Below are 15506 nucleotides of genomic sequence, written 5' to 3'. Positions count from 1 at the left end.
AACTGTGTTATGAGTTAGATTTTATAGGTGTTTTGTCCTGGTTATGGCTTACATTTTTCATGTTTTTAACAGTGACTTTTGAATAATTCTTTTTTTAATTTTGATAAAGTCTGGATAATTATTACTATTTTATTATTCCTGACTCATAGGGACCCCTCTAGGTAGCTCTGCAGCTCCCTCTGCCCAGCTTTTCCTGGCCATTATCCTGACCTACAAATTCTAGCCACCTCGCCCTCCTCAAATTCTGCTCTGCCTCTCCTCAGCGCGGGGAGACCCTCCCCTCCCCCAGCTCTGTTTCGGTGCCCGCTCCACGTGCTGTGTCCGGGACGTCGGTCACCACGGTTCCAAACTGTCTTAACTATTGTTAATAACGTATTAACAACTGGTAGTACTATATGCCAGTAAAGGCAAAGGCATTGTCTTTGAAGGTTTAAATAGTTTACTGGTTAAGAAAGACCATATGCTTTAAAGTTAGTTCAGATCCCACAACCGTAAAGTATTTTTGGCCCTGGGAGCATAATTACCCAAAAGTCTTGGGAAATTACTGGACAAGCGAGGAACATCACTTTCGTGTTTCATCTTGAAACAGGAGTGTCAGGCCCTTGCACGGTGTCCTTAGTATGATCCAGTCTCGTCAAGGAGAATCAATGCTATTATTGTCTTGGATGTGAAGACAGTGCTTTGTTAGAACGGAAGGCCATGTTTCTGTGCTCCACTGTTTTTTTTAGCATGCGAGCAAATAAATTTTAGCAAGAAGACATTAGAATTAGCTGGGTGCTTGATGTGTTTTATGAAGGATCGTTGACGTTATTGACATTTGTTCAGTTTTAGTTATCTCATTACAAAAAGAGTTTTTCTCAGTTGCCAAAAGCAAAGGATGTTTTCCCATAGCCTGTTTGAATCTCTTGGCATTTGGTGGACTAGCTTCATAATGAGTAGACTGCTGTGGGCATTTTTATGCCGTTTGCCCCTAGGATAAACCCCAATTAAGGAGCTATTCTTTTCCATTTGTGAACCTGGCACATGGACTTCATACCAAAAGATCAATTAAAGCAGCAGTTTTTGTACCCTATTTTTTTCACGGGAGCATTTTACCTCCTTTTGAAACTAGGTTGAGTATTTTCCTATGGGAAATCTATTCTGAATAACACATTTTATCTCTTAAATAAAAAGGTCACCAGCTGTACTTTCTTGGTGATAGGGATGGGGTATACATCAGGTGTATAGAGGGAAACAAGTTGCTTTTCTTCCATCTCCTCCCCCCCCCCCTTTAATATTTGATTTGAGGTTGTTTGAGTAGTTAGTTCCCAAAGACAGTAACTCTGGGCATGCATATCCCCTGCTCCATTTCAGAACATGAGAAAACCCTGTTGTATAAACCCAGACACATATGTGATTGACTGCTAAACCTTCTCTTTCCTTATGTCTCCACAGGAGTCTCCCCAGGACAGTGCTATCACCCGGGATATTAACCGGACGTTTCCAGCCCACGACTACTTTAAGGATACAGGAGGAGATGGACAAGATTCCTTATATAAAATATGCAAGGTATGTCATGTCAATAAAACAAGACAGTTTTGGTCTATCTGGTTCTTTGAGATATGCAGAAGATAACTATAAATTATACTTTGTATTTGAGGAAGAATGAAAAAAAAAAGGAGAGAAAGGGCTTTGTAAATTCAAAGGTAAAAACATAATTTCAAACTATAATGAACAGAATTAATTGGAAATAAAGTGGCAGAGCATCTTTTACCCTTATTATCAGGATTTTCAGATAACAGTCTCCTGTCTCCACATTTAGACTTTCAAAAATTGGTTTTGTGAAACCAGTTGAGTCCTGTAAGATTGCAAGCTCCTTTTCAGTATGCACAGTGTAAGTGATGAACTTGGCTCCTTAGACACGTCCAACAGTAAGAACTGCTAATGCCCATCATAGTGGACTTTTAATACTGATGTCTGTCAAAGATCTGTACCTGAAAGCTACAGAGGAAATGATCGCCTGTTCAATTTCCGTAATTTGTTTTCCAGTAGATTTTGGTACTTCAGAGTCATAGGACTAAAAGAAGGAGTTGGGGCCAGAGTTCTTTAACCTTCTTCTGTCCTGAGAACTAGTTTTTTGCCTTGTCTTCCCCAAACTAATCAAGTACCTATTTAGCATCTACTATATATGAAGTACAGTCATGGCACAAGACGTGCTCTTAAGGAACTTACGTACTATGATTGAAAAGGCAAAACTTAACAACTAGTTTTAGGACAGGCTAGCAATAAAGGATGGTTCTCCAGTGACAGACTAGGCTCTATAAACTATAAGGGCAGTTAGAATTTGGAGAAGTGTTTCTCGGGTTTAATTTTATACGCCATAGGATGCAGAAAGATATGATTTCTGTTATAATTCTCCTGTCCATGTTATGTTTAGTTCTGTCTCTCTTAATTAGAAACAGTCTTCGTCTTTCCCCCCGTGCCATTGTTTTACTAAAGATGCAGTCGTTTCTCAGTCAGTTTTCAGCTCCTTCCTTTGGCCACGGTGAGTTTGATATGACTGATGTTTCTTAGAGCCATGCTTCCCTCTCTGGTCACTGCCCCGCTGCCCTGGTACACGTCTCTGTCCCCCGTTGCCAGTACTTTTACAAATGCTGCCTTGGATTAGTTTCCCTGCCTTTGGAGTCTAGTCTGTTTATTATTTGATCTGCGTTGACCCCGGAATTGAATCACGTTAGCGACCTCCACTGAAGCCTGTTGTAATGCTTCCCCATAACACACGGAATAAAGTAAAAATTCCTTAGCTTATTATCTGGTCCTGGATTCCTTAGCATTATAGCCATTTTATAATATATCCGGGTTTACTCCCTAAATATTTTATGCTTCAACCGCATTGAACTTCTCATTGTACTCTGGTTAATTTACTTGTCAAACTTCCCAACTGAATTGTGAAAGTCTCAAGGGCAGGAATAATTTTTTATATATGTTAGCATGTGTAGCACTTGGCACAGTGCTTGGCTTGAATATTGATGGATTAATGATAAGCCTTTTCTTCTCTCCATATTTCCTAAAGCCCCCTCGAACCTTATAGCTTTCTCTATATTTCGTATAGCCTCCTTGAACCTTATATTCCAAACATTTTCCAAATGTATCCCTTACTTTCATGTCTGTAGGAAGTCCTTCCAGCTTTTCCATGAGCCTGAAAAATATGCTCCCTTCCATTCTCTACCTATAGAAATTGAATCCATCTTCATCCGAGTACATAATTGATGAAGCCATGTGCTGAGCACTTATTACACGAGAAGACTGAGTAATACATCAGCTCTGTGATATAAATACTATGATTATTCTTATCTCACAAATAAGGAATACAAATGATGGGTCTAAAATCCAGACCTAGACCCTAACTTAACTTGTGGGATTTGAGCCTAACTTCGACTGACTCGGAAGCCTGTCTTTCTTGCCGATCGTCTGTCGATCAATACCTCCACAGACATCGTCACACGGCTTTCCACAGAGCGGCGTTGGCATATGCTTGCTGGTTTTTAACACAGTCTTCACAAAACTAGTATTAACACTTGTTGATTTTTAAAAATTCGGTGAATGCAGAGTGGTGCCTTGTTTTAGATCATTTCTAAGCTCTTTGGACATCTTGTCTTTGGAAAAGTATGTTTTTCTTATTCTGTAGCCCTTTCATCAGATAAGCGTTGATGAAATGGGGGATATAATAGGATTATATTGAATTCTACCTGAATTTATGAAAACATGATTCATTTCGCTAAGTGTTCTGAATTCTAAACATACCCAATTCTAAATTGCTTCTGTGGGACTAGAAGAACCTTGGCACAAAGAGTAAGTGGAGAAAAAGGGAATTTCACTAGAAATAAATTTGTTAAACAGGAAATAGCATCTTGAATCTATAGGAATTCCCCTTCCCACTATAGCTCACATAAGAATATTAATCATAAAAACAAGACTCCGAAAAACGACTCAAGAACCAAAAAAGTAAACCACAAGGAATGTTAGATGTCAATATTCTGTCAAAGATAATGTTTAGAAGGGAAGGATAGTAACCATCTGCTGCCAAGAAAAATACTGAATAAGAATTCCAGAGGAACCACAGATGGTTTCAGAGTTATCCCTCTTATCAGGAAAGTTATTACTGGCATTGTGGAAAGAATTGTATTTTGGTGTCTTTGCCAAAAGACTTTTTCCCAGAAAGGAAGATGAATAACAGTAACAGTGTTTAATGAGTCCCTGCTATGTGTGAGGTACTGGCTGGGTTGAGTAGGACATCACCCCAGGCCCTGAGAAGCTCACAGTCCAGGGAGAAGATGGATGTTTAAAAGGCAGTGTGGTAAGTGTTACAATAACTACACACGTGTATCAGGTACCATAGAAGTACAGAGAAGAGAGGGTATTCTGGGGCCTGGAATACGTTTGGAGCCTAAGGAAGGAACACATTTTTCAGACTGAGAAGAGGGGAAAAAGCATGAGCGAAGACCAAGAGATAAGACAACCTTTTTTTAGTGCCGAGGTGGTGTTTGCTTAACCTTCCCTGCTCTGTGGCAACAGAAGATGGTGTGGTGACAGTTTTATTTATTGTAAAGAAAAAAAATGGCATTGGAGAGAAATGTTTGCATTATTCATTGACCATCAAAATGCTAAAGTGGAATGCGGGTAACCGCTTCTGGGTTCCTGTTCCCATGTTAAAGGTCCTGCCGGGCAGCCGTGGCCCACGCGTGACCACGCTCGTTCACACGTCCTGTGGGGTTTTTCTTTCTTTCCAGGCTTATTCTGTGTACGACGAAGAGATCGGCTATTGCCAGGGCCAGTCATTTCTCGCTGCTGTTCTGCTTCTCCATGTGAGTAAATAGGTCTCAGTTACGACGTAGACGTGGCCTGTCCCAGCGCACACCAGCCTTAGACTTGAGCATGGTTTTATATTGGCTGTGGCCAGACTCCAGGGCACGAATTGTAACACCTGTGTCTTGAAACCTTTTCCTTAAATTACTTTAATGTCGACATGCAAGAGAAACATGGTGAGTCCGAGAGACAGTATTGAAAACTAGTGCAAGGGTAGACTTCATTTTTATTACTGAAATGATTGATGGACTTTTGTCTTGGCTGGACTCTTGGGAACGTTTTGCCTTTTCTAGAGTAGCCGGTGCCGTTAGTATTTGTTCTGGGATTTATGTATTGGGATGGGAGGGAGGCCGAGAAGTTGGCTTTTTTTTAGGCCATTTTATGCATTCATTCATTTATTCATTCATTCAGCAAAGTTATCCTCCAATTTATTGATACTCTTTTAAATCCACAGCGGAATTGAAAAAAATCATAAGGTTGAATTCCCATATACTCTTCAGTTGATTTACCAGTTAATATTTTTTCATACTGTTTTCTCCATCTCTGCATCATTCGCTTTTCCTCTTTTTTATATACGCGTTTATTATCAGAAAATTCTTTTTTGGAAAGTCAGTAGCAAACTTCAAGATACTTCACTCCTAAATACTTGAGCATGTATCCCCTAAGGACATAAACATAATACTACAAGAAATCGCATCCAAGAAATTCCACCCGGAAGCCGTACTGTCTTACACCCAGTCCACTTTTAGTTTTCCACAGTTGTTTACTCGGTAAAGTCCTTTATAGCTTTTTTCTAACCCAAATCAGTGAATCGGATTTGGTTGATTCACGCATTACGTTTCGTTGTCAATTCTCTCTATTCTTTTAATGTCGACTGTCCTCTTGCCTTTTTTGTGTATTCCATGCCATTGACATTTTGAAAAATTTCAGCAGATTATCTTGTAAAACATCCCACATTCTTGATTTGTCTGATTATTTCCTCACGACTCCGGTTAGAATGCTTGGCAAAAAGACCGCACAGGTGATATTAGCAGAGAGTTCATGAGCACCTGTTACCGGTCTGTACTGTGCTAGAGATCAGGAGAGAATGTTTCATTGGTGCTGTGACATAGTGAAAAACCTGATGCCTGATTGTAACAAGAGAGCCATATGTAGATTCCATATGGGAAAGTAACCTTTATGGTGAACCCTGAAAAATGAGAAGGGGTATCCATTCTCTTTTGTATTTTTCAGTCTCGCTTAACTTTTTTTTAAACATTGTTATGAAAATAATAACACTTAAAAAGTATGAGAGTAGAGCATTCCCAGAAGAGGGAGTGGCACAGTATATGGAAACATTGAAACTGGGAAAACTTGGCATAAGGAAGGAACGGACGGTGTGACTGGAGCATCGGGAGTGACAGAGAATAGGACGGAACTAGAGGGATCAGCAAGACCTGCCTAGGTGGGCCGCAGAGGCCAGGTCAGGGAGTGTGGATTTTGTTTCTCTAAGCAAGGGGAAGCTTTTGAAGAGTTTTAAGCCATTTTGTGTTATAATACAAGTAAAATACAGAGTCATAATATAAGTAAAACGGAAACCACTTTCTACTTGCTGTGAACCCAGTTTATTGGAATTGGTTAGCCTGTTAAAAATTTAAAGGTATAACATTAATAAAGAAGTCACATTCACCCCCTGGCCCCAGCTTTAGTGAAGTATAATTGACAAAAATTGCACGTGCGTGGGTTTAGTGCATAACATGATAATTTGATATATGTATACTTTGTGAAATGATTATCACAGTCAAGCCGATTAACACATTCACCAATAGGTAAAGTTTTTAAATTTTGTTTTGTTGTTTCAACAAGACTTTGCATCCTCAAAGTCTCACAAGCCTGTGTGGTTGGTCTTTGTTCTCAACCTCAGTCCAAGGAGGACATTGATCCCCATATAAGTACCTGACCCCCTCTGAGAAACGGGTGTCCTTGTTAAACCCAGTGCTGTAGCTCAAGTCTGTGCCCTAAGATCGGGGTTCAGAGCGAGTGCACTGTGCTGCCTGACGTCAGAGCCCCGGGCCAGAGCCAGCCGCGGAAGCGCGGCGCGGCCGTTCCCGACCAAGGCTGCGAGGGCCGGGTCCCTTGCCCCAGATCCTCACCGTCCCAGTAATGATTTGCTGTGCTTTTCTCATTTTTCACTCAGTCCGCCTTGCTTTTTAGCTCCGCTTTCTTCCCCGTGATTTCTGTGCTCAGCCCACCTCTGTCGTCTTGTTCCACAGAAGCCCGCCCACCTTCTTGACATTTCGAAGGCTTGCTGCAGTCAAACAAAACTTTAAATAACATTTCAGTGCTTTTCTTTTTTCTATTTTGCAAACTAGACATTTTGCCAGGTCCTCAGGGTAATACTTTCCCATAAAGTTATGGAAGATGTAGGTATTTAAGTGGGTAAGATCAGTGAAGAGAAGTGAAGCATGGTTTCTGTGGTATTTTAAGTATTACTGCAAGCGTTAACTGCAGTACTTTTCAGTGTTACTGCAAGTCTTAAAATAATATGTAAGGTTCTTCTGTAACTAGCCACATTCTTGACAACGGTGAGGGAGAAAAGCATTTTTATGGAAATGAAATAACAGCCAATGAGGTAAAACGGTGTAATGGGGTTTCGCGATTTGGGGAAAATGAAACCTACCCTTGGCCTCCTCCTCCGCAGTTCTGCCGGCCTGCCCGCCGAGCCCCCCTCGGCCCCCCAGGCAGACTCGGGTTTGTTCCCCCCTTTCTTCCTAATTTCTGTTGCAGTCGTTGTGTGATGGTCATGCAGGGCCTCCTTGAGCAAGCACAGGAGCAGCGTCTGACAGAGTAGGCCTCGGTAAATAGTTCTCGGGTAGATAGTTCTTGGTTAAATCATCGAATGAGTGTTATAAAATACAAGCACGGGTCTGAGTTACTGCCTACTGCTAAGTTTCCTGGTGTCCAGTAAGAGAGTAGTAGGATGACTTTAATATATGGATAAAACTTCTGTATATGTTTTGTGATTTTTTTTTTTTTTTTTACCCTCTCCCCATTCCCTATCTGTTACAGATGCCTGAAGAACAGGCATTCAGTGTTCTGGTCAAGATCATGTTTGACTATGGTCTCAGGGAACTTTTCAAGCAAAACTTTGAAGATTTGCATTGCAAATTTTACCAGTTGGAGCGCCTCATGCAGGTAAACAAAAAAGGGGGTGGGGAATCTCATGCAGGACAGAGGACAAGTGGATCGATTGATCGATGGATCGCCTGAGTTATCCAGAGTTAAAGATGGGATGTTGTTTGTTTTTTATTTCTCACTATGTGATGATGATGCCAAGATTAATGAAGTGTGAGCCTTATGGATTTGGGCTGGGTTTTTAATCTCATAAACACTCAAAATGTCAGATGACTTCGTAGGGGCCTTTAACACAGCAAACTCAGTGAAGAAATATTCTCCAAGGCGCCGAAGCCAACTGGTTCGCTTACTCACAACAAAAGTGAAACAGACTTTCCCAAACATTTCATAACTTTGAAAGAAAAAACCGTCTTTCCAAATATTTGTCACCATTTTGGGGATTCCTCTTTAGAGCTAGTTTGTGGACTGAAAAAGAGAGCGGAGTGCCAGTTTAATACCAAATAAGTCTTCTGAGCACTTTGGAGGTTTTTAGAAAAACACAAGTATGTGACTTTTTTGCCCTACTTCCGTCAGATTTACGAGCCTCCTGAGTAGGAGCTGCACAGCTGCATCTGTGCGTAAAGCTAATCAGTCTGCTGTTTCAGGAATGCATCCCCGACCTGTACAACCACTTCCTGGACATAAGCCTCGAGGCGCACATGTATGCCTCCCAGTGGTTCCTTACGCTCTTCACCGCGAAATTCCCTCTCTACATGGTCTTCCACATCATTGACCTGCTCCTGTGCGAGGTGCGTATCCGAGGCCACAGCACGTCGCGCACTGTCACAGGGTCTGTCCTGGGTCAGCCGTCAGAACCGAATTTTTTTTCCTCTCAGTTATTTTATTTCAGTGGTGGAACATCCAGGTTTAAATGACTCTTCTTTGGGCAGAAGCTAAGGATCACGTTTTATTAAGGGTGCTCACGACTAAAAAAAAAAAAAGTCAGGCATTGGTATTAGTCAGTGTTGGGGTTGGCTGAATATTTGAAGAAACCCAAAACAACAGTGATTAAATAAATAAAGCAGAGGTTTATTTCCCTTGTGAAAGAAGTCAGAAGGGTGGCAGTAACTCGCCTTCCCGAGAGTGTGACTCTCGTCCTTATGGCCGATGAGCGCTCCAGCCACCAAATCCACATTTAAGTGAAGGTGAGGTCATGGGGCAGAGTGCACGCTGTCTTTTTAACCGTCTTCCTGGAAGTTCCACCTCCATTTTCCGCTCACCTCTGACTGGCCAGAACTTAGATGCTTGAACACACCTATCTGCAAGAGAGATCTTTTTTTTTTTGATAAAAAGTCCACCAGGAATCATTTCCTGATCACAGTTTCATGCGTCTGATATTTTAGTGTGGAAGCACATAATACTTTGGAGAAGTGTTCTTTCTTGTCGAATGTGGGAATAGGGCTAGAAAAGCTCTTCTCTTGGCGAAATAGGAGACTGGGTCTACTTTAAGTGGTTCTTCAGTGATGGCTCCGTAATTTTTATTTTCCAAAGTATTTTCCAGACCCTCCTTTTTTTACTTAAGTTTTTACAAGTTCTCTAAAACTGGGGGGTCAAATGGCTTAATAGTCCAGGTATAAACACTGAAAATGTTCTTTTGTGTTTTCTCTTGTAGGGAATAAGCGTTATTTTCAATGTCGCCCTCGGATTATTAAAGGTACTTGTTTATTCATGAGTCGCGGTGTCTGGCGTCCTCTGTTCGGCTCCGGCAGCGTCTTGGTCTCGATCTCACTCCAAGCAGCTGCTGTGCCCTAACGTTGTCCCCGACAGGGGGCATGTGCAGGTGGCTCTGCTAAAGGCCGCAAAGTACCTTCTGGGGGTTCTGAGGCGCTGGGACTATAAAACGCTTCTTGTGCATCTTCACAGCAAAGAACATTTTCTGTACGTGGCTATATTTTTCTTTCTTTCTTCAAGACTTCCAAGGATGACTTGCTGTTGACAGACTTCGAAGGTGCCTTGAAGTTCTTCAGGGTTCAGCTTCCTAAGAGATATCGCTCAGAAGAAAACGCAAAAAAGCTCATGGAATTAGCTTGCAACATGAAGGTAACATAATTTTTGCATTGATTTGGATTTCCTTGGTGCAGCTAGTATTACTTATTCCTAATCCATCAACATTTATAACACAATAATAATGATAATGTTTTTTTTTTGGTATTGTATACATTTTTTTCAAATATTTTCATATGTATTATTACATCTCATTGCCTCCCAACCCTTGAACTCTTGGGAAGGTATTAGTAACCCTATTTTGAAGACAAACCAAAACAAATAAGTTGTAGCTCCCATGAGTCATATAGCTAGTTAGTGACAGAACTCAGGTTTCATGATTTCTACTGTGCTGTCCTTTAACTTTCAATATTTGTTGTTATGGTCAGACATTCTCTAAAATGAAACTAAGAATACATGAGGAAAACCCACTCTTTTTTTTTTTTTTTTTTTTTTACTTCCAATGGCATTTAGGATTTCTACAATTTTTTAAGTTAAAAAAGAAATAAAGGATCTCCTGTGTTCATGTTAAAATAAAATTTTGTTTTTATAGAACGTGAAAAAGTAATTGAAGGAGTTTAGTTTGAGATTTTCAGGTAGAGGCAAATGGGGGACAGATAAGTAGTTGTTTTCATATTCTTATGGGGCACATAAGAGACTGACTGGCTCACTTACCCTGTGTGACCCCCGAGAGCAGAACTGGGATTAGTGAGTCAGGCAGAGATGGTCGGGCAGAAGCTTCACTTGCTACTGAATACAGCACGGACTGGGCAGAGAGACCCGAATTCAAAGTCACTTTACTTATTTAAGGCACGATTTCCTCATCTGTAAAATAGTACTGCACTGCTGGTTCTGGTTACATGTCAGACTGAGCTAACACAGGCCGCGCTTCTTTAAACACTTGGAGATGTTAAATAAAACATAACCCGAGAAATGTTTAAATACCTGGATGAACTTGAAAGATAAAAAGAGAAATGTCCAGGAACCTGAGACAAAGTAGCTCCAAGCTAGTGTGTGCGGACTGATAAAACAGCGTCCCGCGGGATATGGAACCACAGGTAGTATTAGGGTTTTAACACTCAGACACATGATGTGACCTTGGCCTTCAGGAGGCAGCCGAAACTGAAACCTCTGCGTAAAGTTTAAGACCTTGAATGGCTGCGGTGTTTTTCAAAGGGAGATACAAATACTGCCTATTAGCCTAAGAAGCAATAAAAATCATAAGACAAAAAGAATGGGTTATTTTCAGACAAACAAACAAAATAGAAAATGGAACTTGTAGAAATTAAAAATACTCAAGGTTATCATTGCAATTAGAATGGGACATGCTTCACAAATATTATGGATAACATTCAATGATATTTTTTCATGTGCCAGGTGCTGTGGTTAAGTGCTTTTAGGTATGAGGATTAACCACATTATACATATGGTGCTTACTGTACTGCCTGGTGACTCGTAAGGTTCAAGAGATGGTGGCTGCCACTGTGATTTTTCCTCTCTGGTTTTTGAAGCAGATATGAAACCCTTTTCAGAGACATCTTCACAGATGCTGAGTTCGTACACAGAGCAGAGACCCAAGCGAGCTCTGAGGTCCTTTGAGTCACTGTGTTTTCCCCCCAGCCTGGGTCAGCACACAGAGGCCGCTGCCTCCTACTCGCTCGTGATTTCTGCCTTCCAGGGCCTGCTCCTCTGTGTCCCCATCTCAGTTTGTGGTACCCGGTTGCTCAGGCCAAAAATCTTGCTATCATCCTCAACTTCGTTTCTCTCTCGCTCCACATCTTCACAATCCACATCCAAGCCCCATCATCAGAATATATCCTGCACGTGATCACTTCCAGCTCCCTCCATCACGAACATTCTGGGCTAACCATCAATCGTCTCACGTCTCTTCTGGAATATTCCAGTAGACTCCTTGGACTTCCTTCTTCCTCCGTGGTTTCCTCCAGGACTTCCCATCTCTCCCTTGCTTAAAACTCTCTAATGCCTTATCTCAGAATAAAACCGAGTTCTTGCCGTGGTCTACAGGGCCCGGCACCATCCGACCCCTCAGCCATCTGTTTGATTTCATCTCCTCCTCCTCTGCCCGCCTCCTCCGTCCCCGTCAGGCACCTGGCCTCCTTGCCGTCCTCAGGCAGGGCAAGCGTGTTCACCCCTCAGGCCTTTTCACGGGCCTCTGTCCGTAATGTTCTCTCAACGTCTGTGTGGCTTCAGTGTTGCCTCCTTCAGTCTTAGACTCAAAGATCGTGCCATCGAAGAGGCCGGCTCTGATTACATTGTCTGAGGCGGTAGCTGCCTCCAGCGCTTACCTCACTACCCTTATTTTCTGCACGCTACTTATCACTACCTCACATTATTTTATGTTTATTTGACTATCAATTCCTTCGCTGTTCACACACACACATACACACACACACACACCCTGGAATTAAACCTGTGACAGAAGGGACTTTATCTCTTTTGTTTACTTCTGATTTCTAGCATAAGAATAGGATCTGGAATGTAAATACTGGTTGAATGAGTGAATACATGAATTTGTTGTTGTTTCTACCAAAAGTGTTTTCCAAAGAAGAGTTAACGTGGATTTGGGCAAGGCTTAACGGTATCTTCCAGTCGAGGGTTTTACCTTTTGGGTTTTCATTAGCTTGAAACACTAATCATACGTGGATCCTGTATTTCCGTAGTCCAGGGGAGAGGTGTGTAATGTCCTCTTTTTCTGACTTGAGCTTTGGAGGAGTTGAGGCAGACAGGGCTGCACAGCTCACACGTTCTGTGTTTAGATACCTGACTCCTCCTGGCCCTGGAGAACTGCATGGCTGGGGTGCACTCCGGGTGAGTCCCCTACTTGCACATGGTTTCAGGTAGAAAGAGAGTAATTTTTCTTGAAATTGCATTCACAGCGTAGAAGGCCTACAGATTCACCAGGACAGGAGAGAGTGCAATTTTTCTGCTGAAAGGTAGACTGTGTTGTGTGCAGCCTAGTTAGTAACGATTAGTTGTGTCCTGGCAGCTGTACTTACAACGGACAATATTCAGGGAGATCCAGGCAGTAGTCGAGCCAGTTGATGGGGAAGAACCTCAGTCACAGCGCTAATTTGTCAGCTCAAAAATAAGAAAATCTCTGGCAAGCCCTGCATTACGTGGGCTGCATGAGGTCAGAGCGCCTCAGCCAGCACGGGGGTGCAGAGATCCTCTGGGGGTTTGGAGCTTGGAAAAGGTCCAGCTGTGTGACTCTTTGGAAGCTTGCTTTTGAATCCTATTTCATTAGCTTTTAATTTTTTTAATTTGCGGCTCATTTTTCAAAGTTGTGCTTCCTGATTAAGGCGAGAATCGGGAATACTCTGCCTCACGGGCCAATCCAGGAAGCAAATACCTACTTCTGTGGTTGTCGTCGTTGCGTTTTAACAATTACAACGTCATTTCTGGTGTTTGTACTGTTTCTGTAAGTATATCATTTCTTCCTCACAGCCCCTACGAGGTACACAAGGCAGACCAAGCGTGAACACTGAAGCTTCTAGAAGTCAAGTGTCTCACGCGGCTGGTACCGGGTGGGGCAGCGCTGAGCCCTGGCGGGACTCAGGCCTCTGGCCGCGTTCCGATGCTCCCTCTCCATCACGCTGTGCCCGCTCCGTGCAGAAGGGCAGCAGGAATTCGGTCTGTTGTGGCAACTCCTGAAACGGCCACAAGATGGGCGTGTTGCTCAAAAAAGTCTGTGTTCCTCCCAGGGCCTGTCTTCCTTTTCTCCATAAATCTTCCTCTGTGTCTGTCTTAACCCGCCTCTCTCTAGTTTTATCTCTTTTCAGCCCTTTTACTTCTCCCTTTCTCCTTGGTTTACTATGGGACTGAAATATTTATTTTTTGAGGAGTTTTAGATCTCCTGCTCCTAATCTAAAATTAAATAACACACATCAAAACTCAATTAGCCGTAATTTCTCTTCCTTTGTGGGCCAGTGTCCAGAGATAGGAGAATTGTCTCCACTTCTGATATAAGGTCTGGAAGGAATTCTACTTTTAATACATTGTTCCAGGACTTCGTGAGTAGAGTTGGAGCTCTGCAACCTTTCACACTCATAACCGTGCCATGCGTTGTCTTTTGGGGGAGTTTCGTTTTTAGGACTTTTAAATTTTTGATTTAAGAAATACGTAAAGTCTACAGTCATGCCACCCTGAATGTGCCTGATTGCGTCTGATCTCAGAAGCTAAGCAGGGTCGAGCCTGGTTAGTACTTGGATGGGAGACCACCTAGGAAGACCAGGTGGTGTAGGTGTAAAAAAAAAAATTACACACACACACACACACACACACACACACATACATGAGAGAACTGTTTCTTCATGTCTATACAGAGGTTTTAGAGAACAAGTCAGATAGTGAGGCTAGTTCAGAAGAAGCAGGAACCATGCTAAAAGGGGTGGCTCAGTGAGTTTCTTCCATCAAACCCGCAGACTTGACCCTTTCGCCATAGAATCCTGCCTAAGGTGAAATGGTATTTCTGAACGATTATTTCATTGTAATTTGTTATTTCAAACATAAAGCCAAAGTGATGGACTTTAAAGATATTACTACAAAAATCAAATAGCAGTACCTCCAAATTAATGTAATACTGATCATTTGCCACTCAGAGAAAGAGAATACTCTGGCATTTGGGAATATTTCCCCTAGGAGAATATTTTTATTCACAAGCTAAAAGCAGCACAAGTTTGAATTTCCTCCTGTGCTCAGATCATTCGTGTAGTTCACGTGCATCAGGGTTTTAAGCTCTGTGATTGCGGTGGCTTCATCAGCCTTTTCCTGGTGTGTTCATGGAATTTTCGGTAATGCCTGCACGGAGTCAGTTAACCTTACAGTGACCACGTGGGGTCCTTTTACAACCGTGCATACTAAAGCTTAGAAAATCGAAGATAACTTCCAAAAGGTATAAAATTTGTAAGTCATGGCGTAGGGATTAGATCCCACACATTTCAGGCTGTAAAGTCAGTGCTTCGTGTCACTGTGCTTTAAGTAAGGGATCGAATGAACAGGGCAAGAGACGCTTGTATTGGCCCATTTTTGGCGATGTTTGTCATATAATGATGGGCAACTTAGTCTCTGTCAGTGTTGAAACTTTCTCTCTACTGTACCTAAGTTTGGTTTTCTTTCTAACTAGACCAGGCTGTCGTTTTACTTTTTTGCTTGATCCTTCCTACCTTTTAGGTTTGGATGTTATGAGGAAACTTTTGAGCGGCTGCTCTTTCTCGTAGGTGTACCCTAAATTTTGCCAGTGTTGCAAGAGTAGGGGTAGTCACTATCTTCTTATTTTATTTTATTATTATTTTTTATATCTTATGAGTTTCAAGGCCCACAGAGCATCCTTCAGCCCCGCAGCGCAGAGCCACTGACATTCACCCTCCCGCCTTCGCTGGGCTCCCTACGATTCCAGCCCAGCGAGGATTCCGATCTGTGCAACAGCTTCTTAAGCCAGACTTGGAAATCAGATCCTATTCCTACCAGCGGCCTGTTTCCTGCTCGTCTCTGTTAAATGGACTTTG

General features: G+C 42.2%; 1 protein-coding gene and 1 pseudogene across 8 annotated transcripts in view; both read left to right on the top strand.

Moving 5' to 3' along the window:
* RABGAP1 (RAB GTPase activating protein 1) overlaps positions 1-15506 on the top strand; it is a 133966-nt gene that overhangs the window by 98702 nt on the left and 19758 nt on the right. For all 8 annotated transcript variants that reach the window (XM_016137437.2, XM_016137438.2, XM_036217813.1 and 5 more), the window contains 6 exons: positions 1435-1548; positions 4770-4844; positions 7894-8019; positions 8604-8747; positions 9611-9652; positions 9910-10038. In XM_016137437.2, the coding sequence (XP_015992923.2) occupies positions 1435-1548; positions 4770-4844; positions 7894-8019; positions 8604-8747; positions 9611-9652; positions 9910-10038 (630 nt within the window). The remainder of the gene's footprint in view (positions 1-1434; positions 1549-4769; positions 4845-7893; positions 8020-8603; positions 8748-9610; positions 9653-9909; positions 10039-15506) is intronic.
* LOC118601209 lies at positions 14127-14245 on the top strand (annotated as a pseudogene).

Source organism: Rousettus aegyptiacus, unplaced genomic scaffold (assembly GCF_014176215.1).
Source record: "Rousettus aegyptiacus isolate mRouAeg1 unplaced genomic scaffold, mRouAeg1.p scaffold_m13_p_3, whole genome shotgun sequence".
Lineage (NCBI taxonomy): Eukaryota > Metazoa > Chordata > Mammalia > Chiroptera > Pteropodidae > Rousettus > Rousettus aegyptiacus.
This window is presented reverse-complemented; position numbering and strand designations above follow the sequence as displayed.